Genomic DNA, 23,764 nt, shown 5'->3' on the forward strand with positions numbered 1-23,764 from the left:
AGGAGAGATCCGAGAAGAATTCAGCTCCAGCTAAAACCCCCCTGACCCAATCCTAACCAGGAGGAGCTGACCGCAGGGAACACAACTCCCATGATCCCACGCTGCTTCTGCCAAACTCCGATTTTAGTTTTTGTTTTAATACGACCCCTAGTGGTAAAATTGCACATAGCACACGACATATCATCTGGGACAACAGCTTCATTTCCCCCCCCACAGCCTCACATTAGTTTTTCTTGCACACAGGTACAAAGTAGTGCGACTCACCTGACCTCTGAGCCAATCAGAGAAATGTTTACATTAATATGATCATCGCTGAGAGACACAGTCTGACTTATTACCTTTTTGAAATAAGAGCGAATAAGAATACAAATTAGAAACTACAATATCACTCAGAGCTCATACCTCTATCAAATTGCACCAGATTTAACCCACTCATAAATACCCCCTAAACACGCTGTTTTTTTTTCATCAAGATCCATTAATTATTCTATAAAAATCTGTGAAAAATGTTAATCACACAACATTAAAGTAGAAAAAATCCTGGATCCACCCCCTGATCTGGATCCACACCAAAGTTCTTCCCTGACCCCTACCGCATTCCTCCACCAAGCTTTGTGGTAATCTGTCCAGTAGTTTTTGTGTAATCATGCAATCAAACAATCACATGCAAAAACATTACATCCTTGGCAGAGGGAATAAGGATAAACATTGTTGGACGCTCCTCACACGATGAACTGTTGTTGCCATGAGACCAGGCAGAAATAATACCAACAGATTTTCAAAATAAAACTTTAATTTGACAGAAGTTAAGACAAATCCGTGTGATTTTTGGTATTCTAATATTTCTGCTTTGATAGGTCAGTACTGTGTTAGATAATCTGGTACAAGTTTCAGTAAATGGCCTAAATGTGTTTTGTACATGTGATAAATGAGGTTGTTGAAAGAAATGGACCATGTTTCTGAAAATTGTACAAAATTGTTCTTTTTAATAAACAACCATTTTGACTCAGCTAGTTTTACATTATTGTTGAAGAAAAGTCTTGTTTTCTTGACATGGCTCTTCTTGTACTGTGCAAAATGCTGCTGGTCTCATGTGAAAAAAACAACCCCAAAAAAACGTACTTTAAAATGAACAGCAAACTCTGATAAAAGAAAAAGTGCTCAGAACGACACTCAGAACTGTCACGTATTAAACCAGTTTTCTGCTCGCTGGGTCAGTCACCGTCCGACGTCTGACTGATGTAAAGCTTTTAAAGAGCGGCACTGAAACATGAGAGTTACACATAAAATCAACTGTTCCCATCAAACTTGAAAATATGTCTGCATTAGTGCCAGTTCCCAACAGCTGGTCACATCTGGATGCTCATACTGCGATCAAAACTGAGCAGTAAAACTTAAAACTATAAGGCAGCACCAGCATTTGCACCGGGTGCTTGTTCCGTCAGAGCATTTGAGGCAGTGACATGCTGTCGGATGATTCAGCCTGAGTCTGCTTCGCAGAAATCGTGTTTTTCATTTTCACAGGAGACGCGAAACAGGAACGAGGAAATCTGTAGCAAATTAATCCCCTTTGGTCTGTAAACTAAGAAGCTAACAAATACTCCCGCATGGTGTTCAGGTTTCTGAACATCCATATTCAAAAGCTAATTTATTACATATAGATACACAAAGTCTTATGTACATAACAGGTGAAGTGGGCAGGTGCTGCATCGAGGAAAATAAACCAAACCCCAGTTGAGAAATGACTCGTTTAAAAAAAAAAAAAAAAGAGAAGTATAACCTGTCATCTCCAGATGATGTTTCAGGGTTCTGCAGGTGCGACTATAAATCAAGATGGACAACATGACAAGCTCCAGAAAGTGAAGCCAAAGAGTCTCCTTGCCCCCTTGTGGTTGGCTGCAGTATAGTACATAAATCCAGCCTTATCCATATTAGCAGATGGGACAAGGAAACAAAAAAAAAAAATGAAGTACACATTTAACAAAGTTTCTGTCATTTTATCTAGTTCTTATCACACTGACGTTTGTTCAAGTGTTCATGTTTCTGATAAGTTTGGTTTCAAGTGATGAAATGAAAAAGAGGTGATTGGTTTGGTGGGTGTATCGTGGGAGCTCCACTCCACGATCACTCCTGCTCTGGCTCCAAATGAAGTCACCAGCACAAGATGGCGGCATCAGTATCTAAGATCTCTTAGCTTCATTTTTGTTTGACAGGAGGAAGTTGAGACGCGCCGTCCATCTTTGTTTACAGTTTATGATGTGGAAGGTCAGCGATCGGCTCTTCTCACCCTCAGATCATCCACTTTTCAATTATAGTTTGTTTTGAACATTGACAAAGAAACTATACCAACAGAAAAAACTTGTCGGCTCGTCTCATTCTTACATTTTCTTATCGTCAACAAATCCCTAAATGATCCAAACAAACAATGACTGTCTCCTGCAAACAAGTGTGTGGATCGAATACTAGTGTGTTTCAGTCCCACACACATCGACCTGCTGCCCCAAATACTCAAAAGAGCAACAAATCTTCTATGAATCCGTCACTGAAAATAGTCCTGAACAAATGCACTATTTCCTCCCGTTAAAAAACAGCTTTGTTTGAAATTTAAGATTTGTGCTACGGACAAACCAGTGTGTTTTGAGCTGAGAGCTACAGACGGGGGAGAAGTTGGAAAGCGTTGAGAAGTAACACTTTGTTGTTTTGCATTTTTTGTGGCATTTGTTGCGGCATTTGTTGACAATTAGAAAAATCTAGATCACCAGCGTGCTTTATTTCTATTAAATCTATTGCTACAAATCAAGACTCAAGGCTGAGCTTGATTCATTAGTTTACCTGGTGGACTGAATTCTTCACTTCCATGAGTATTGAGCTTCGAAGCATTTCTCCAGTTTAAATGTGTGAAAACTGAGAAAAACAAACGACTTTTGTGATAAAAAGTTTGTCTCATTTCTGATGAAAATACGAACCCTGCAGTGAATTGAGTGTTTTAACACCTGTTTGTTTGTTTGTCCGTCGCCTTTTCTTGATTCTGGTTTGTAGCATCAGTTTTTCAAATCCATGTCCTGTTTTGGATCTGTATCACATCCTCTCTGTCACTGCTCTTCTTCCATCTGCTCCTCGTCCTCCTGCTCCTCGTCCCCCTGCTTCTCTTTCTCCTGCTTCTCGTCCTCCTGCTCCTCGTCCTTCTGCTCCTTGTCCTTCTGCTCCTCGTCCTTCTGCTCCTCGTCCTTCTGCTTCTCTTCCTCCTGCTCCTGCTCCTCGTCCACCTGCTCCTCTTCCTCCTGCTTCTCTTCCTCCTGCTTCCCCCGACCCCCGTGGCTGCCCTTCTCGTCACTGCAGGGTTTATACTCAGATGGGTCTGGTTCAGGATCCAGCTCTGGCTGGGACTCCACAGCTGTCTCCCAGTCCTCCTCTTCCTCCTCCTCCTCCTCGTCTTTGTCACTCTGAGTTGCCTGGCTCTGGAGGAGGCGGAGTCCGGCCATGGCCTGGTCAATGGTCAGCGTGCTGACCAGGTTGAAGTCGTGCATGCTGACCAGGTGCAGCAGGAAGTTGCGAGAGAGGTTGTGTTTGACGATGTGGGCGCCGTGTTGCTTGGCGAACACTAGAGTAGCCTTGTTCATCTGGTTATCTGCGATGAAGCTGTCGGGCAAAGAAAAGAGTCAGTGTGACGGCTGCTAAGAAAAACTGAAAAACAATCCTCTTTTCTGATTACTGTAAAACTTAAAAAGAAACAGGCAAATATATGAAGGCACTTTAAAAAAACATCAATGGAGAAAGACCAGGGGCCTCATTTATAACCGCTGCGTACGCCTCTGTTCACGCAAACGTTGGGATTTAAAAAAACAAACTTGACGGGAGATTGCGCACACTTCCACGCTAACTCTGACCCATGCGTACGAGCATTTTGAAAACGGGAAAATGACGATGCAGACGAGAGGAGGTGAACTGAAGCAGATTATTGATCCACTTCATCGTTAACATTAAAACCAAAAGAGTTAGTTGTGCTCACTCACATAACTGTTCCATGAGAACCTTCAATTCAAAAAGATAAAAAACAACTTATTGCAAATTACTTTCAGATAATAATAAACAGCAGAGTCATTAATAGTTTCTAATATCGTCTAACACTGTACGTGTATCCTCAAGGATGAGTGTGTGTAAAATAGCTGCAGTGAACGTGACTGTGCCATCAGGCGCACTGGAGATCACTCACAAAAAATAAAGAAAAACTATTCACTTTCAAACTTCTATTACCAATTAATATCATATAATTTTGCCTCCACCTTTGAATTCGATTTTTATTTTATTTCAGGCTCCGTTCTTTCTATCGTACTCACTCTCGCTCACTGTATTAACAGCAGCAGCGCATCAGTGTATTTTGTTTTATTAATGACATCACTGCTGCTGCCACCCAACAATCTGTGTTTCTTCACCTCCGCCTCACTAACAAACACCTTGATGTCAGTGTCAGGAAGTGGCTCTTCCTCTCCTCATTGCTTGAGCCAGCAGGATAATTAAATATTCATGAGGTGCTTTGCATTGACCATTTATTGTTGAATGTGGTCGTGTAGAGGGCGGAGTGTGGGGCGGAGTATGGGGCGGATCCACGTACGAACGTTTCCAGGTGGAGTGAGATTTATAAAGGGAACATTGCCTTCAGGTGAGCGTGCGCATGGTTTTATAAATCGGAATTTTTTTTGCGGATGCCATTTTCGGATGAATCCTACGCACTGTTTTATAAATGAGGCCCCAGAGGTTTTGCAGCAGTGAAAACATAAGCTTGGTTCAGTTTTGTTTGTGGTTCCTGATTGTTTAGAAAAATCCTGAATCTTTAGAGTTGAAGCTATTTCAGCTTTTTGTTACTTGCAAACTTTGAATGTTAAAACAAAAAAGATTAAATTTGATTTGATGGAGGTTTGATTTAAAGGGGACATAGCATGCCCATTTTACCACAAGTTGATATGGTTCCTTGGGGTCTTAATGAAATGTCTGTAACATACTTTGGTCAAAATACCACAAGGATCATATAAAACAGCACCCTTTTTACCCTGTATAAAACAGCCCTCCACAGAGTGACCTGTTTTGAGTGCCTGTTCCTTTAAATGCTAGTGAGCCAGCTCCCCCCCCCCCCCATGATTTTAAACGATATAAATTACATATTTTATGATATAAATTATCAAATATGCATCCCATACTTTGTATTCCCCTTCTGTTGTCCTGGAGTTTTAATTTTCCCAATCACATAATTAAATGTCCCCCTCTGCCCATCCACTACAAGCACACAAGCAGATAGACAGAGAGAGAAAGAGAGGGGTGGGGGGGGGGGGCTATGAAGACCAAATGCACCAACCACACCAAGGCAATTTCCTGTATATGTAAATATACTTGGCAATAAAAAGAATTCTGATTCTGATTCTGATCATTTACCCCCGAACCCCGACATTCAACGGGTACAACAACAAGCGGAGAAAGCAGAATCGCGGGCTGACCTTATATATACAGTCTATGGGGCTGACCAGCGCGGAGAAATGCTCGTCCCGTGTGAACAGCCAGGCAGCTGCGCGCTTGAGAACGGCGCGGCGCAGCGCTTCCGCATCCGGTGTAAACCCGGCGTAACGAGTGTGGGGGGGGGGGGCGGGGGAGATGAGGTGGGGGGTGGGCCAAGGCCATGTAGGGAGACTTCCAGTGTATTGTGACGACACAGTACACAGGAAGCTCATTCGAGTCACTCAAGCATGACGTTTCTGACTTAGAGGAACCATAACAAAACGCGCAAGTGGTTTTTTCCCAGAGTTTTTGGGTTGGTAGACATGCCAGATACCCACATTAACGTGTAGAAGCACTAACAAAGTGGAATTTTCATGATATGTCCCCTTTAAATTAATATGCTCCTTGTACTCACCCGCGCTTCATGGCGTACAGGTTCCACAGCTTCATGATCTCCTTCTCGCCCTCGTTGACGTCTGTGAACTCGTCGATTTGCTGCAGGTGGGAGCAGGGAAGTCGAGATTTTAAAAACGTTTTTAGACACCGCAGACAATATTAACAATCACTCCAGTCAAAGAATGATGGAGAACAGACAGACCTACAGTTACTTCCTAAACATTGGTCACATATTTGTCTGTTATAAATACTTCCTTACTAAATAAATGAACATGAAAGAAAAGTAACGGATGGATGAAAACATTAAAAATAATCGATCGAGACTTAATAAGGTGCAGCAGGCAGAGGCAGGACGGCACCTATGAATTCTGCTGTAGTTCTGAGTTCAAACGTTTTGTTTACAGCACATCGACACTGGCGTTGGCTCTCATCACCAAAAGCTCTCTTAACATCTTTGTTGGTGTCTTACATACGTGTATGGCACCGCTTTTTCATGCTGAGATATTTGTATTATTTCTTCTTTGAGGTTAGTGTCTGCCACATGCTAGAAATTTCTTCAACACACCCGCTCGCTCTAAAGTTGTGATGTGATGTTGTGAGTTTTTAATGACACGACCGACTGGCAACAGGGGTTTAACTCTCCTTGATCTTTCATCGGGAAAAATCCCCACTAGCATGTCAGGTCCACTCAGATTGGCTGTAGTTGTCGCTGATATTTAGCCGGTGTTAAATCTACATCATGAGTAGATTGGACATAAGCAACTGCCAATCTAATGCAGATTTGGCAATCGTGTAATGTGAAGGAGGCATTAGTTGAATTTAGTTCATAGTAAATTCAAAATCACAATGTCGCGTTTTCCACTGGAGCTACTTTGCACTGAAGAAACATCTTGTAGTTAAACTCAATGAGGGGATAAGGCCTCCCCCTCCTCAAAAATCCCAATTCATGGCCGTCTGGAACCGACCTTAACGGTTTTCTCTTTGAGCCAGTCAGGGTCCTTCTCGTCCTCACTGTCCACTTCCATCTCCTCAGGCCGCAGAGGCACACAGCTGTCACTGTGGAAGTAGAGGCGGTTGTGTCCGCTGATGTGCGACCTCTGCTGCTCTTGATCGCCGTCCTCCGACTCCAGAAACTCAGACAGACTTGGCTTCATCCTCTTGGGTCTGGACAGAGGACAGAAAAAGGACAGTAGGTCGGTACCAGCACTGTTGGTGGGAAATAAAACCTGAACAACAAAACTTTTAAGTAAATATTTCGGTCAGAAAACCAGCAGTACCTGCAGACGACCACGTTGGTGACGACGGTCCTCTTGACGGGGCCATTCCTGCTGAAGGCAAAGCCTGGCTGGTTGTGGATGTCCTGAGGATTTCCTGCGTAGGAACCATCATAACCATCGTTGATGGAGACTTCAATCTTTGCACCTTTAGGATGTGGCTGTAAAAGATCATGGACAAGAAAAATACACTTAGTTTCTAAATGCCGAAAGAGTTTGTACACACATCTTCACAGGTTGGTGATAAAACATGTATTGAAAAATCTTTATATTAACTGAAAACTACTTCCTAATAACTAATGTTCAATTCTGTAGTTTTCTGAAAAATGAAAAGAATTTTCTGATCAGTAAAAGAAAAAAAACAATCACATATTGTTTTAAAGTTGTGTGATGTGAACAAATGTGGTTATAATCTGTCACCACTTTTTTAACAATTGTAGTTAATTCAATTTAAACATTCATGGGGACGTGTGTGTTTGATATCTAATCAACGTGGACGACTGGACAATTACGATCTGTAAATATAAGCATTTCCTGTAACACACCAACTCTGATTCAACAGACATTTACGGTTTACTTTACGTCCATTTCATCTATTCTGGTCTATTGTCAATCAATCAATCACAAATGAAACAAGTCAGAACGTTCCGGCAGAGCTACTTTTTTAACCTGTAGTTTAACTTAATAGTACTGAATTTATCAAGATATGTTTTATGTTATTATTCTTTCTGCACAGTGACAGTCCCTGTGCATCTCACCACATAGTTGAAGATGAAGCGGGAGTGGGACAGTTTGAGGTGTTTGATCAGACTGTAGAGCTTCCTGCAGTTGAGCGTACACCAGGGACAGTGGAGGTCGTCTCTGGCCTCTGTCTGCTGCTGAGTGTTGTTGTTGTACTGGAACTGGATGAAAAAAGAAAAGGTGAATGTGAAGGAGTACAAACTGACACAGATCTGTCAAGATTGAGCTCTGATGTTTTTCTCTTGGTTGAAACTCGAGCAGAGACGGACGCTAAGATGCTAATGTTGAGAAAATCACTCCCAGATGGCATCAATTCAACAGGAAAAAAAACAACCTTCCACTATGTTCACCATATAAAGAATTAAGTATCTTTTATTTCTCAGTCTTACAACTTACCACCATACAAGGAGCTAACAACGGCTAATGGAGGGGGCATGAAATATTGTCCAGACATATGAGCAATGTCACAAGTTGAGTGGTTTAGATGTTGTGATTTCTTCCTCTGAAGATGATAAACTTTTAAAAATAGGCTGGAAGTAAAGATTTCACATAACTTTGCAGAAATCCAGTTAGGGTGAATGCTTTTCCAAACAAGTTGATCAGCCTGAAGGGGCTCTATTAAGCCCCTATATTATCACATCTCACCTGACTATACAATGCCAGTTTTTACTTGCAGCTTCCGTTTGTGGCCGTTTTGAACAACTACAAACACTTCTGCTTTCACACCTGGTCGGATGAACGCACTGGCTGATTTCTAACAAAAGCTGACCTTTATCTTCCACATCCTCTAGCTCTCTTCTAACTAGTTTCAGAGATGTGTACTTGATGATAAAAATGTGTATTCAATCTGTGATAAGGTCACATACATAGGCCCAATCCCATTTCACCCCTTGGCCCAACCCCTACCCCTTGTTTTCGAGGGTTATCTTGCCTCTTGCGATATGAAATTATGTGAAAATATGGGATTATCATGCAAAAAAAATAATATCTCGGTTTCGACGCCTTTAAAGCCCTACGGATTAGCCCTACCCCTCCGTCTCAACAGGTATTGGGACAGCCTACCCCTACACGTGAACGTGCAAAACAAAGGGGAAGGGTTAAAGGGTGAAATGGGATTGGGCAAAAGTCTGTGCTGAGAGAGACTGACCTGGTAGAAGATGCGTAGTTTCTGTCTGGGCTCTGCTGAGATTTGTTCCCTTCTGCTTTGTACATCAGTGTTGATCGATTCTTTTAGAGCTGCAGCAGAGAGGAGAGAAACGGGATCAAAAACATTTAAATAAACTAATCAACTGTTTCAATAATGACCAACTAATGATATATCTACTGAAAAAGCTTTGTTAGTTCTAATATTTAAATTTTTGTGTTGCTGTGACATGCTCACCCAGTGTCTGCGTTGCTCTCAGCGTGCTGGGTCTGGTGTCCTGGTTGGTCTCAGAGTTGCGGGTGGCCAGAGGTTTAGCCACAGGTGCAGTAGAGCGATCGGAGGAGTCGCTGGTCCAACGCAGGGTGAACTGCAGCGTGGGACCCTGGGAAAAACTCTCAAATGGAGGCAGACGCTGCAAAGAGAAACACAGCAGTTTTAAATTCATATGATCATTAACCAGATTAGATTTTTTTTTGAGGCATCACATAAATTATGTCTACTGCCCTAAAAGGGAAAAAACTGATTAAACTATTTTTACATTTTTTGTTTAATCAACTTCTCTGTTGAAATGTTTTTCATTCCACCAGATGAAGGGAAATTCTGAAATCATTCTGAAATCGAATGATTTCGGAATTTGCTGTTATGAGCGAATCACTTTGAAACTTGGGATTAAAAAGTTGCCATATGAATTATTATTATTATTCCCAGTTGATATTGTTGTGGCGTTATCTTAAGAGCAGAGCATTTTTTGTACTTTGTACAAATTTCACTCTCATACACACAAACCTTTCCATCCAGGATGGTTTCCCAGGTTGCCCTCTTCTTACTGACAGGACACTCCTCCATCTCCTGCATCGACACCTCGTACTCTCCGTCTAACAACTGCAGACGTCTGCACACAAGAATACATCAATTACACACAGAGAAAACAACAACATGCTCGCCTGTGTGTCAGAACAGCTTGTGTGTGTGTTTCACCTGTTTTTATCAAAGACGGTCATCTGAGCCACAAATGTGGCTTCTCCCTCCTCCCTGAGAGAGGAGCTCCTCCTCTTCCTGTTAACCACTTCCTCTGTAAAATCTGAAACAGTCACATAATGTCATGAAGCTCTGCTCCATCACACCAACATCGCAGATGATAGTAGGAGATGTCGGGGCGCGCTCGGTATGGTTTGACGCAGTTGGCGCAGCGGGAATGATAGAGACTCAGAGATGAGAAGTAAATTACTGACAGAGCCGCTAAAAACTGTTAAAAAAAATGTATTTAACGGTCCAAACATGTATGAAAAGATTCCAAATTAAGACTATAGGCGACTCAGTGGAGCTGTGCATGGCTCCCTGGGTGTCTGCCCCAGACTTGGTGGCGCTGCGGCCCGGGCTGTGCGCCTTCTCCCTCGGTATGTGGAGCTGTCCGTGGTCTCTGCGTCCGTAACCAGGGACTGTTTATGTTTATTTATCACAAGTCATATCGTCATTGCGATATTCAACAAGGTTATGGCATATCGCATGTGCAGCCCTTCTTAAAACTTACAGGAAACACATTCCCCGATGTTTTTCAGGGGCTTAAAGGAAGCACTAGAAATCGGATTCATTGATAGCTGTTCTAGGAGCATCTACCTCTCGATCTTCTGCCAATAAATAAAAATGGCCGTTTTGTTTGTACAGTAATCGCAATGGACTGTTCCGACATATTACAGCATTATTTAAGGTAGAACGTAATATTAACCTATTTAAGACTTGATTCAAATAATGAAACAAAAAAAAAAAACTTTAAATGGAGGAAAAGGGAAGAAACCTCAAGAAGAGAAGGGATTGTTTTTCCAGGATGGAAAGACATGAAACCAAACACAAAAGATGATACAATTAAATAACAAAAAGTTAATTTTTGATCAGAAAGATCAGATCATGTCAGTAATCAGCTATGTTATTACTAATATTATTGTTTTTAAAACTCTGCTGACCTCTGTTGTGGTGACTCTCTCCGTTGGTCAGGCCGTTGACTTGTGTTCGGGGGAATCCGGGCCGTGACACTCTGAACAGTAACGAGTAAGACTTGACCATGTGAGAGTTGCTGGGTTCAAACTCGCTGCTGGGGACCAGCAGGGAGGGGGAGGAGCTCGGCTTGGCCTGGACTCCAGCGCCCGTGTCTGGGTTCAGGGGAACCTGCTTCTTCCCTGTGGGGACCTGCTTCACTGGACAGCTCACATCCTGGAGTGATGGGGGAGAAGAAATGTCCGATGTGTTTCACTGACACCAATGCAAAGGATAAAAGTCAGCGTTGATGAAGCGGAACATCATAACACACACCTTCCTCTTCTTGTGACAAACTTTGACCAGCAGCACCTCCAGCGACACAGAGTTCTGCTCATTCTCACAGTCCTGAGATGGTTTCCCTGAAAACAATGCAACACAATACAGGACAGGAGACTGTTAGTCGCACTGACTCAGAGGAGACACTTCATCTAAAGAAGCCAAAAGGACGGCAGCTGATTAGGACAAACTTACCAGCTTTATGAAAGAAACCAGTGAAGGTGAGCTGCAGGTTAGAGGCCAAGCTGTTTGGAAAAACAGAAAAGTTTTCCTTTATATCTTAAACATGTGATGTGATGTATGATCAAATATCCATTGGATATGAAGGTCACATGATCAGCATTACTTAAAAAACAATTACAACATTTTGACTGTTTATTAATTTCTTTAGAAAGAGTAAATATATAATATTCCAAACAGGTGGCGTAAAATAAAAAAAAGGAATACATTAACTACTAGCTACATTGTTTTTATGTTGTGTATGTGCTGTTTGTGAAACCCAGTAATAAACAGAATATAGAATTTATATGGAAGAAAATACTGATGGAAACCACAATGTCTCTGCTTATGTTTTCAATGTTTAGGCTTATCTTAAAAATTGTTGACAGGCTAACTGACGCTACATCCACACTAGTACATTTTTGTTTTAAGACATGCTGTTGCTACAGTAACGCTTGCCCTCCACACTACCCTGGAAGCAGCTGGGAGCAGCAGACAGAGGCAGGAAGTGACGTATTAACTCTTACATCCTATGATGCCCATGTTCTCTTCTCTCTGACATGTTTTCAGGTGCGTTAGTGTGGACAGAGATTATTTCATTCTTTTGTTGAGCATATAAAAAAGGAAACAAAGCTGAAAACATTTGGTCTTTGGATGAGATAAAAAAAAAAAATGTCACATTGAATTTATTATTTAAATATATTAATAATTTTAGTTAGTGAAATCCCAGATCGCTACACATATTAAGAGTAAAGAAAACAACAACAGGACTGAGTGTTTACCTGTTAGTCTCTAGCTCTCCCCTCATCTTCTCCACTTTAAACAGCAGATTGTCCACCTTGGAGCTTTTCCTGTTCAGACAAGGGGCAGCAGTTAGCAACCACACAGCACAGCCAGCTCCCCCTACTGACCCGCAGACAGACCAACAGGTCATTACACAGAGTGAGGCAATTCCAGTGTGAGGTCAGAGCGTGTACTTCTTCTGGAGATAGAGTCAGTCCACAAACAAACACATTTAAGCCATAGCTGGGCTTTTAATGGTCACTTTCAAGTCAGTTCTATTCCAAACATGAGACTCGCAAATCAATAAGCTAATTGAAAGAAAAAAAAAAAATAATAATAATAATAATATCGAATTAATATATTAACATCAATAATCAATTAAAGGTTCAGTGTGTAGAGTTTAGTGACATCTAGTGGTGAAGTTACATGTGGCAGCTGAATACCCCTCACTGCAACCTGTGGCACCCTTCAGTTGCCATAAAAACTCAAAAGGTGTTTAGTTTGTCCAGTTTGAACGATTGTAAAATACATGGCGGCCACTGTAGAGAGGACCCGCTCCCGATGTAAAAATAAAGTATTTAAATATAAAAAGGAACCATTATAGGGTAAAGAAAACAACAATTAGTACAATTTAGGTGATCACACACTATGACTATTTTATATTCAGTTTCTTCCAATAAATCCCTTTCACCTAAATCTTACACACTGAACCTTTAAGTAATTTTTTCCAGCAAAAACAATATTTGGTGGTTCTTGGATCTCAAATGTGAGAATTACTTTTTTAATGTCAGGTTTTCTGCGGCTGATTAGACAGACTAGCTTTAAGTGATCTACACATGTCTGTATGTTTTAATTAGTATTTTTGATCATTTCTGTTTTCCATGCCGAATGTTTGCCGCTCAGACTCCATGAAAAGTGGCCTGATACAAAGTGGAACCAACCGAGAAACCCGCTGTGGTTTACTTTTATTACCTTTGTCTTAAGTGTTGGAGACAAAACATTTTACATTTGGATCTGACCATGACAAACCATCAGATCTGCATTTATTAGTCTTTACCATAGACTTTTTTGACAGGTTGGTAGATGTGAAATTTAGTTTGAGTGCCATAAACAAGCTGTGAATTCATGCTGGCAGGAGCACATGTGCTGGTTTGTGTGCTGAAGTGAAATTAAAACACAGCCTCTTGGCTCAAATTGCAGCCATTAGTACGCAGGGTTTAGTGACCGCACATAAATCCAAGTTCTGTACAGCGTCAACCTGCAGAGACGTCTAATGAGCCAGAGTAACTGAAAACACCTGGAAGGCTGCAAGGAGCCTTGAAGCCGGATTCAGGCCGACATCAGACAGGGATAAACACAGTTCAGCCTCCACATTCATTCCACTGATTTAGACTAATAAATAAAAGCTTTATTTTAACTGCAATGCCACAAAACAACATCCACCAACGCACTTCATCAACCAAATCGCATTCTCCCATTCCTCCTACATTACTGTGTAACATCAATGCCAGTGTTTCTATTGCTTTTCTACAAGTTCAAATCCAGACATTTTTCACTTCCAAAGTATACTTTCATGCTCTGAGTAATTCTACTCAACAAAAATGCATCGATTTGTTGATATTTATTTCACAGTTTTAAAATATTTCTTTTAAGTAACATAACTGCAAATGGCCGGCTACAAAAAATATGAAAGACTTTTGTAAATGGAATTCAAGACTTTTTAATACCTTATCGGAACTTATTTAAGTAAATTGAAATCAGTGTTTTTCAAGCCTTTAAGACCTGCATTTACCCTTCAGCGGCCTTCTATGACTTGCTTGCAGTTACATAAAAAGACTTGAAGACAGGTTGTGTAGGCGATGAAAAAACACTTTCAAAGACAATATAAAAGAAACAACGGTAGTGCTAAAATTTTGACTGTACAGACGTGATTTACATCACAAAATGTTTTAAGGAGACTAAAAACTTGTCCGGCAACACACTAAATAACCACCTCTGTGCAGAATGCCTTACATGAACACAGCCTCTTTTCTTTCAATTTATGTTTTTCATGCTCTGTGAACACTTTATAACTGTGAAGTGTCTCAAATCACAAGCTACGTATCATGTGACCAAAGCTGCACGAGTGCAGCACAAAATGAAACTGATAGGAGCAGCAGCAGCAGCCTCTCGTCGTCATCTGGTTCACGCACTACATCTACTTCAAAATCAGACACAACACCTTCTGACGGCGGCCATTTTTAGTCCCCAACCGAGGCCTGAGCCATGAACAGAATCTACTGCACCACAAATAAGAAAAGCTCCTGTCTGATGAATGCATTTCCAAATAAAGGAAATGAAAAAAGAGATGAGCTGATACACAGTATTGTAGTATTTCAGATGTAGATAATGATTATAAAGAATTGAAATAAATAAACAAACTATCTTACAAATTATCTTACAATATATTTATGTCTTTTTAAATGTTTTTTGACCATTCATTCAATCTATAAATATTACTTCTGCATATAATTCTGGTTTTTGAAAGACATAAATAATTTATCAGCTCGATAAGTGTCAGATTAACATAGGAAATCTATGGATGCCAGTGTCAACTACATTTGAGTTTTGTGACCAGTTCTAAGACTGATAAGAATAAGAATTATAAAGGTGATTTAAATAACTTGTTTTTCTGAAAATGAGTGTTTCTACAAAAGAAAAAGTTGTAACACCAACACATTTGTGCAAGAACACTGCATTTAACAGCAACAATTATTTTGTATCAGCCAGCATTCAACATGCGCATACTTGTTTTTCAATAACGGCTGCGAAATATTAGTTGTCAGCATTTTTGATTATGCAGCCCAATCTTTTCAAGTATGCACATAACCTCCAGCTCTTTAAATTGACATAAGAGAAGCCCCTCTGTCTTTAAACACACCGCCCACTTAGTGCAAAGTGAAACACAAGCAGCCCTGTGTGCATCAGCAAGATCTTTTCTTTTGTGAAGAGTCTGTATGCAAAGCAGCCAAACTGAAAAAGTCTCTCCTATCTGAGCTTTAACATATCCAGCCTGTCCCCACCTACATCAGCCGACCTGTCGGTTTACTTTCACTCACTGTAACAGTTGACTCGCTTTCTACGAGTCAAACTACTTCAAATTCAACTTTAAACAGAAAGACACAAAACCATAAAGAGACACAAGAAGTGAGTCAAGCCATGACCCTGCAAGTTCACACCAAACAAAAGCGTGAGGGAAAACAGTTATGACTGGATACAAACAGCAGATTTTTTTTACCTTTTGCCATTATTCCTTGAGTTTCTGTGGGACATGTAGGTTAGAGTCCTGTGCAAGAATATGGGCTGAAATGTAACAGCGAGAGATAAAACAAATAAATGTGTTATTGCTTGAACGATACACAAACATTTCCCCATACGTCAAATGATCCAGCTAATCATGTGAGGTAGTTTCAAGAAAAGGCCACTCACAGCGATTAAGTTCCTGGTGCGGAGGAACCTGTAGATCTGAGTTGGTTCTGTAAAGAAATTGAGTTGCACCATCAGCACAAGACTTTCCTTTATGAATAATGGATCACATTAAATGAACATGTTGAGTTTTAAACAAGCAGAAACATGATAACCTGAGTGCACTTAGTGCTTAAATAATCATCCACCTGATGAGTGAAAACTTTGTTAATAAGTTAATCAAAATAGCAGTTTCTGCTTAAATCTTCGAAAATGTGAGACTTGACTTGTTTCTGGTCCTAATTTAAATTAGGGGTGAAGGCAACAGTTTGTGTTTAAGTCCATTGCTTGATTACATCAACTACATAAATTGATATTTAAAATAATCAGACAGAAACAGAACACTGTTTTGTTGCAGCAGTATTAAACACGTGGTTAAACGGCAGCAACACACAGATTAGAGTAATGTAATTATATGCCTGTGTTAAAAAAATAAAAAAAAAACTACTAAATTTCCTTTGATTGAAATATGAACCCAATGACACAACGTGGCAGCTGCAAATTGTGTGACATGTGAACTCAAGCATGACAGCACCACAACACGTGTAATTCATAGTAACGTGGTTGGAATCAGGTGCAACAGGACTGAATGTGAAGTCATCCAGCTTTGCAAGTCCTCACCTCGCCGCCCACAGCTTCCTGTAACCTTGAATTAAACTTATAACACAGATGTCGTTTTAACATGCAGCTCGATGACAGCAGGCACTCACTCTCGAAGGCCTGCAGGAACAACTCGTGGTCGGCTTGAATCTGTTGCATGTTGGGCTTCTTGGCTGCGACCACCGCGGAGGAGGAGGAGGAGGAGGAGGAGGCGGAGGACGATGCCTGGTGAAACCCGTTGGCTTTTCCTCCGGGACCGCAGCCCAACGGGTGGCTCCCACCTGAGGAGCTCTGCTTGTGTGGAGCCATCGCCGCGACAAATACACAAATAAAAAAGCGGCCAAAGAAACTTTACCCCCACCTGATGTGGGAAAGAAACTCAGTTCCTTCTCCTTTGTCAAAACAAAAGAGCAGCGCTGGCAGAGAACCAGCCGCTCAGGAGAAACTGTGTTGACTCCTCATTTCTAAACAAGACGATGGAAGTTTCACTGAATCACATTAAAAATTAGTGAAGACACAATCCAAGGTTTTCCTTTCAGCGATCGTCTGAAAGTTACAAAGCTCCGTCCACAGGCTTGAATTGCGCGAAACAAGAGAACAGCCTCCGGCAAGCTGACGCGGCTTGCTAGCTAACTGGCTAACTTCCTTAGCCAGCTAGCAACGACGCCGGGCTAACCGGTTAGCATTCTCCGACACTGTGACTTCCCCAATTAACTCAACGAAAGCTGCCGCTAATCGACAACTGATTAAAGCCAGAAATAAAGCACGTTCCCTGTGGTTTAGACGCCATCGTTTCACCAGACCTCACAGTACTTCTTGCCGGGCGCCTGTTTGCAAGTTGGGATAGCTGTGGTGGAAAGTAGCGTAAAGCACCACGGACGCTATCCGGTTTATATTTTCAAAATATATTCCAATAAAAACTTACAATTGTCAACTGCGCGTTCCACGCAGTTTTTGTGTAATAAACGTGTTATTACAAATTTCGCTAACACACATTTATGTAAACCTCCAAATATTTAACGCATCACTTGTGGAAACTTACTTTTACTCAGTTGCGTGCTTTTATTTTGACGACAAATATCCGTTTTCTGTGGTCTAACGGACAACTTGACGAATGTAGGTTGACACTTCCAGTGTGACTTCTGTTGAAAGATCCCGCCTTCTAACAGCTCCACCCAATCACCGTGCTTGTTTGCAAAAGGCTGCGCTCTGATTAGTGGGAATGTTTGTCCGGTCTCAGAGGCGCATTTGCCGCCTGCAGCATCAGCATGGAGAGCAGCTCTAAATAAGGTCAGGGACCCGCGACTGGAGGAAAACCCACTGAATTACACCGGAGTTAATCAGTGATGGAATGTAACTTAGTCGAATACTTACGTACAATTTTTTTATTACTAAAGGACAACATCCCAGAGGTAAATATCGTACTTCTTACTTATAATTACTTAAAATGTACACAAGAAAACTATGACATGATGCAGTAGTTTACTAATATTAATATATCCAGTACCAGGTGTAGAATGAGGTGGTGGGGGGGAAGGGAAATTCAGTTCTGCAACGAATTTATCCAAATATTATTGAAATAGCTAAATGGCTAAATGCAATATCCAAATTGCACAAGCTGCAATTTCTCATTAAAATAAGGGAAATGCTTGTTTGGTCCAGAACATGCAAAAACCGCCATTGGATTTTTCCCCCATTCAGTAAAATGAAATCTGTCCAAATAGTTGCAATATGATTATTTTTATTGCTTGCTTTTTATATTTTTAATCCTACTCTGCTCAAAAAGCCTTGAAATTAACTAAAAGCCATACATTTGGGATATTTTCTTCATATTAACTTTGCATCAAATATTTATAACCATGTATCTCAGGGGGCCTTAGTACCAAATGTTAAATCAGCTGATGATTGTGTGAACACAACTTGTGCATGGTAATAATTTCCCCCATTCTGGTTCAAAATGAGTGTCCTGCACATGACTCAACCACTGACCCCAAAACATAATGAGGACAAAAATAGCTCATGAGCACACAGTTGAACTCACACACTGGTGAGATATTCCCACTGTGTTACTGAACAATAACTAACCAGTCAACAGAAAAATCTCTTGACAGTATGGCTGTTCACCTTTGAGTTTTGTCCTAAGAGGGAAACCTTGTTAATTGTATTCTTAGTTTACCTGCTGATGAGACGTGTAAACTGTTATTTGTATTTTATTTACCACTATAATACCAATTAAACTGCATAGATGTGACAATGTTCAATTATTATATAATCAGGTTTTCTGTCTCAGATTTTCTGTTTTATAAAGATTTTCTCCTGCAAACACAATTTCTATTTTCACAATGACTAAAAGAGCACATGATACAGAAGATTAAAATACATTTTAAAAATGTAGACCAGAATGTTCCTCCCATTATTTAACATCATTTAATTTATTCCATTTAAAAACAACTCATTTGACATGACAGGAAAGAAAAATTGTTGTAATTAAAACAAACAAGTGGGCAAAAGCAAAGTTCTGGCTTATTATCCAAACATATTCCCTTTAGTAGAAGCCATGGCAGAGGTCCAGTAAGCAGTACAGAGAGTAAGCAAGTGATCAATACATCTGATCAAATTTTTTAACGTAGTGGGAAAAACAAGAGGAAACCTAAATGACATATACTGGAAACATGGTTGGTAAAAATGTAAACACAAACACACACACAAGCTACAGTTCCAAAACCCATTAGACAGCATAAGAAAAAGAACCACACAACAGATTAATTCATTTCCCAGTGTTGGAGTTTTGTGTTTATCTTCTCTTATTCTACTGTAGTTGAAACCGTAAAACACCCAGTGGCAACAGCTGCCACATATTCTCCTCAAAGCCTCAGTCTGCCTACCACCTGCCTGACATAAGCTTTTTTCAGACACGAACTCTGGAAAATGCCCAGAAACTTGGGTCCGGACATTTTCTGGAGTTTGTCTTTCACATATGAAGAAATATATAAATCCTACTGTGGAAAGAACAGGAACTTGTGCCGGCCCTTATATCACCACAATCTCTTGAATCTCTTCGTCTGTGTCTTCTGTGTGTATGGCGCCGGTTTTTCATATTGAGATATTTGTATTCTTCCATCAATACACTTGCTTGCTGTGAAGTTTCCGGTTATTTCCCTGCTGTATTCTCATATAGGCTCATTCTGACATTTTACATTAGGGGCAGGCAGGAAAAGTTCTGGAAAATGTCCAGAGCAACTGCTTGAGACATTTGAGTTCTCTCATACAGCCCCTCCAGGAGATTTCAGGAAAATATCCAGACTTCAATGCATGTCTGAAAGCAACTATACATATTCAACCGAGAGGTTTTTTTCTTTAGACACTGCTCAGTGAACTTAAATGCATAAATAGCTCCAGATAACAGACTTATCTACTTTAGGGTCTATCCAAAGTGGATTTCATTATTATTATTTGTCTCAACTTTGTGAGATTGAGGTATCTGAGGAGAGAACAAAGCAGAGATAAAAGAGGAGACTGGACAGAAATAATAAAGTTGTGATGATGACGACGTCAAGAGGATGAAATAATTACATCAACTCAGCCAAAAAAAAAAGAGCCGATATGTAAAAAAAAAACCATCATGACTGATCTGTGAACACAAAGTAATCACATTGGGATATCAGGGTTAAAAAAGTTAGTGGTAACTAGTCACACTTTGCTTCTGTAACAAATCAAAGGTTGTAAAACCTCTGGACATTGAATTCTTTCAAGCTCGGCAAAAAAAAGTCAAAGTGCAAAGTTGCCTTGAGAAGCAGCTGTGATTTGGGGTTAATTTGGACACTGGTCTGTAGATGACTCAGGCAAGTTTAACATTCAAAAAACACAGACAGACGCAGCTCAACTACCGACAAGTTTTCAGACACAAGATGTCCTTATGGAGCCATAGTCCTCGGTTTAGTTGCTCTTCAGTGCTCCTGACCTCACCTTGGACACCTTCATTGAACACGCGTCATCTTCAAGTGTGAACAGCTGTATGAATCAGACTGTCCCTGTGCCAACATCTTGAAGGACATTAGCCTAGGTAATGAAAGATGTCCTGCGGCAAAACAACATTTAGTGGCAGCAGTTGCCCAGGTCGGTGAGGTTTTAGTGTTTTCTCCACAGTATGTACATCATGAGCAGGATGAAGCCTGCAGACAGGGCTGTGATCACAAACTGGTGGATAGAGAGGAGGTTCTCCAGCGTGTGGATCCTCTCCTCCATGGCACTGGTATGGAAGTAGTCATAGATACCAGCTCCAATGCTCCACAGCGCCCACACGGCATCCAAAACCAGTGGCATGGTGAAGCAGACGGGGGGGCTGAGCTGCAGATCAGACTGGAACAACAACATGACACAATTTAATCTAAGGTCAATGTTGAAACATTTGCTGTAGAATGAAACTGGTGGTATTGTTGCCAGAATATTTTTGCTTCCATTAGTGCCAAGTCTTGATACATTTAAAAAAAAAACACTGTCATATCATAACTTGCAAACAGAAACTGTTTAGTTTAGTCAAGTTTAGCTAACTGTCCACAGATTCAATGTATATATCTGCTCCATTATGTCAGTACAAAATATTCTTATTTTATTCTTATTCTATTACTGTAATTTTTGCATATTATATATATATTTTTTTATTATCACTCAGAAATTCAGGGAGGGCAACTTTTCACACAGTGGACTTCGTGTTGAGAGTTTCTCCAAGTTTTAAAGAATGCGTCGCAATAGGAATTCAACCAAACTGTAATATTATATAATAATATTATTATTATTGAATTATTATTTTTACACTTGCCTGCGCGGAAGCACACATGCAGGTGATGACTTCCAGTAGGGAACGGACAATGCCACAATCAAACACAACACTGAAGAGGGTTGTTAATGATACAGGGGTCAGTAATTTGAAATATGTTACAAAACAAGTTCAACAGCCTAGTTTGCTTTAGTGAATGGACAAACTGTTAACACCTGGAGACTTAGGCTAAGTTGTCCTCTGTGTAGTGTTTTTCATTTTGCTAATGGAGTTTACCTGAAAAAGTCTTCACTCGTTTGTAAAGAATAAACGGTATAAAGCTCAAAATTAAGAATGTCATCCTTCTCAAGAACAACCGAAACAATCATTCAGTGCTGATTTATACCCTATGCTGATCTGGCTGAAATCTATTGCACATTTATAATTAATTTTTCCAAATGAAAATGAATGTAAGAATCACACATATCACAATAATTACACTGATGTGAAGAAACAGATTGTCCTTCAACAACGCATGGCTGATTTTGCTGTCATCTCCACTTTGAATAGCAACATTTGTGTAAAACCTTATCATGACATCAGGCCGATTAAATTAGAAATACGAGTTACTGATTATCGTTCAGCTCGACGGTAGAAGCTTGAGCAACAGGGATAAATCAGAGTTCAATTTTCCTGCTCAAATACTGCACATGAATCTTTAGCTTCAATTATGACAACTGGAAAACCAATCCTCCCACAAGGCCCTGTACAAAAGGTCACGTCCTGTTTGATGTGCTGTAGAAGAGAATGGAACACAGTGACACGTAGGGAAGTATGAACTCATGTTTTCCTGGCATGTTCTATGTATCAGAGCGTTTTCATTCAAGTTGAATGAATCTGTGACAGGATTGAAGTATGTAGCAGGGTTTACAAGACATTATTAATAATGTTCAACAACATAATGTATAATATAAAACAGGTTTATCATTCATCACATAGTAATAAACTTGATCAATGGAGCTGCATATTCTCGCAGCATCTAAACTAGCAGGTAAATACAGTTTTTTCCCCCAATTGTGTTGATATGTGCTAGCTGCTAACGTTAGCTTGTAAACATTATTTCTTCTCCCACTTCCGCCAAGCAAACGAGGATTTTTCCCCAAACGAGAGTCATGTTACTCACAGCATTAGCTTCTCCTCACAAGGTCCGCACAGACTCCCCGACACCCGGAACACGAGCTCGAAACTTCCCCATCTGAAGCAGCCACCATGTTTCAGTGACGGACTGAAGTCATCCCGTCCGCCCCGAGCCGCTGAAAGCTGCTTCCGGGTGGGTCCCCGGGTTGCCAGGTCTGCGTGATAAAGACCAACCCAATAGCGGAAGTACAAATCCCTTTCAATTCATTTTGTGAATATAGGTTTTGATTATCAGCCATAATGTTGTAACCAACCATTACCAAGGTAGACCTGCCACGAGACTGAAACGATGTTATATGCTTCTTTACCTGTCTGTATGATACCAACTGTGTTATATATAAATATATATATATATGCAAAATACACACAGCAATGTATTGCAACACGATATTAACAACAATGTTAAAGGGATAGTTCACCAAAAAATGAATTGGTGTAAATGATGCCATATCGAGTCGAATTTGAAATGATCGGGGCTTACGGACACTTGGATGACATCACAGGAGCAGTATGGAGGCATGTTATGGTTTTCTATGAAGAAGTGGGTCACCAGTTTCTTCAATTGTATTGGATTTGGCTGCAACACTGATTACACCTGAAACTCAAGAAGTGTTTTGTGGACTCCACATAGTGGTGAGTAGATAATGAGTGAATTCAAATTTTGGGTGGAACTATCCCTTTCAATTCAAGAAGAAGGAGGTTGGTAGAAATAATAAATAAAAAAAAAATGTAATCTAACATTTTGTAGCACTTAAATGGCACTTACTTATAGCACTTAGTAGTTTGGCTTTCTTGAAGAAATTTTACTTTCTTGATTCTTGTTGTTCTGGGTTTGTACCCTCATGGTTGAATGCACTTATTGTAAGTCGCTTTGGATGAAAGCGTCAGCTAAATGAAATGTAATGTAACATAATGTAGAAAGGGATCATTTCAAATGGTTTATGGGAAGTGGAGTTCACTCTAAAAATAATTATGCATACAGTTTTCTACCTTAGCATTTTATCCGTTTTTGAATATTTGTTTTGCTCTGAATCAAATATTTTATGATCACGATTCCTCTCGTAGCTGGTCGACTTGGTTCCAAATGCATATGAGCTATAAATAGTGAAATTCATGTTGTTTGTGCACGTGGAGGAAGAAAGGGAAGAGAAAGCAAAAACTAACAAGTTTAAATGATAAATGGTTTGTATTTATATAGCCCTTTTCTGGTCTTGATGACCACTAAAAATGCTTTACGTTTAGTTTGTATTTTATGTGTAAATGGGCAGTGGATATACTATGTTATAATTATTTCAGCTCTACTGTTTATCTTGTAGAAACACTAAGTTTTTCTCTTTTCAACAAAATCCCGTA

The 23,764-nt window shown here is 40.3% G+C and overlaps 1 protein-coding gene and 2 long non-coding RNA genes across 4 annotated transcripts; 1 reads left to right on the forward strand and 2 right to left on the reverse strand.

Annotated features, from left to right (window-relative positions):
- Window positions 1–775: 775 nt before the first annotated feature.
- Window positions 776–17,338, reverse strand: LOC117765850 (polycomb protein suz12-B-like). Of its 2 annotated transcripts, none has more exons than XM_034592388.1 (17): window positions 16,569–17,338; window positions 15,823–15,869; window positions 15,632–15,696; window positions 12,354–12,422; window positions 11,548–11,597; window positions 11,350–11,435; window positions 11,004–11,250; window positions 10,021–10,123; window positions 9,829–9,934; window positions 9,280–9,454; window positions 9,046–9,134; window positions 7,916–8,059; window positions 7,161–7,318; window positions 6,849–7,047; window positions 5,903–5,982; window positions 3,223–3,639; window positions 776–3,138 (listed from the first exon to the last, which is right to left on the reverse strand). In XM_034592388.1, the coding sequence occupies exons 1-17, from the start codon at window positions 16,765–16,767 to the stop codon at window positions 3,093–3,095; spliced, it is 2,280 nt and encodes a 759-aa protein (XP_034448279.1). In that variant the 5' UTR covers window positions 16,768–17,338; the 3' UTR covers window positions 776–3,092. The 2 variants fall into 2 exon arrangements, with proteins under 2 accessions (XP_034448279.1, XP_034448280.1); XM_034592389.1 differs by having other exon boundaries at window positions 16,480–16,594.
- Window positions 17,339–18,773: 1,435 nt separating this feature from the next.
- Window positions 18,774–20,075, forward strand: LOC117765874. The gene is made up of 2 exons (XR_004614635.1): window positions 18,774–19,518; window positions 19,761–20,075. It is a non-coding gene; the product is annotated as an uncharacterized LOC117765874 (long non-coding RNA).
- On the reverse strand, window positions 19,815–22,549 carry LOC117765872. The gene is made up of 2 exons (XR_004614633.1): window positions 22,398–22,549; window positions 19,815–20,817 (listed from the first exon to the last, which is right to left on the reverse strand). It is a non-coding gene; the product is annotated as an uncharacterized LOC117765872 (long non-coding RNA).
- Between the last annotated feature and the right edge of the window lie 1,215 nt (window positions 22,550–23,764).

This window comes from Hippoglossus hippoglossus, chromosome 8, assembly GCF_009819705.1.
Source record: "Hippoglossus hippoglossus isolate fHipHip1 chromosome 8, fHipHip1.pri, whole genome shotgun sequence".
Lineage (NCBI taxonomy): Eukaryota > Metazoa > Chordata > Actinopteri > Pleuronectiformes > Pleuronectidae > Hippoglossus > Hippoglossus hippoglossus.

Bases quoted from the DNA above. Each gene is read 5' to 3' on its own strand.
- LOC117765850 (XM_034592388.1), bottom strand. From the start codon at position 16,767: ATGGCTCCACACAAGCAGAGCTCCTCAGGTGGGAGCCACCCGTTGGGC. The intron at 15,697-15,822 runs GTGAGTGGCCTT...GTTACATTTCAG, and splicing joins GCACCAGGAACTTAATCGCT to CCCATATTCTTGCACAGGAC. The intron at 5,983-6,848 runs GTCGGTTCCAGA...TCCCACCTGCAG, and splicing joins TCAAAGAGAAAACCGTTAAG to CAAATCGACGAGTTCACAGA.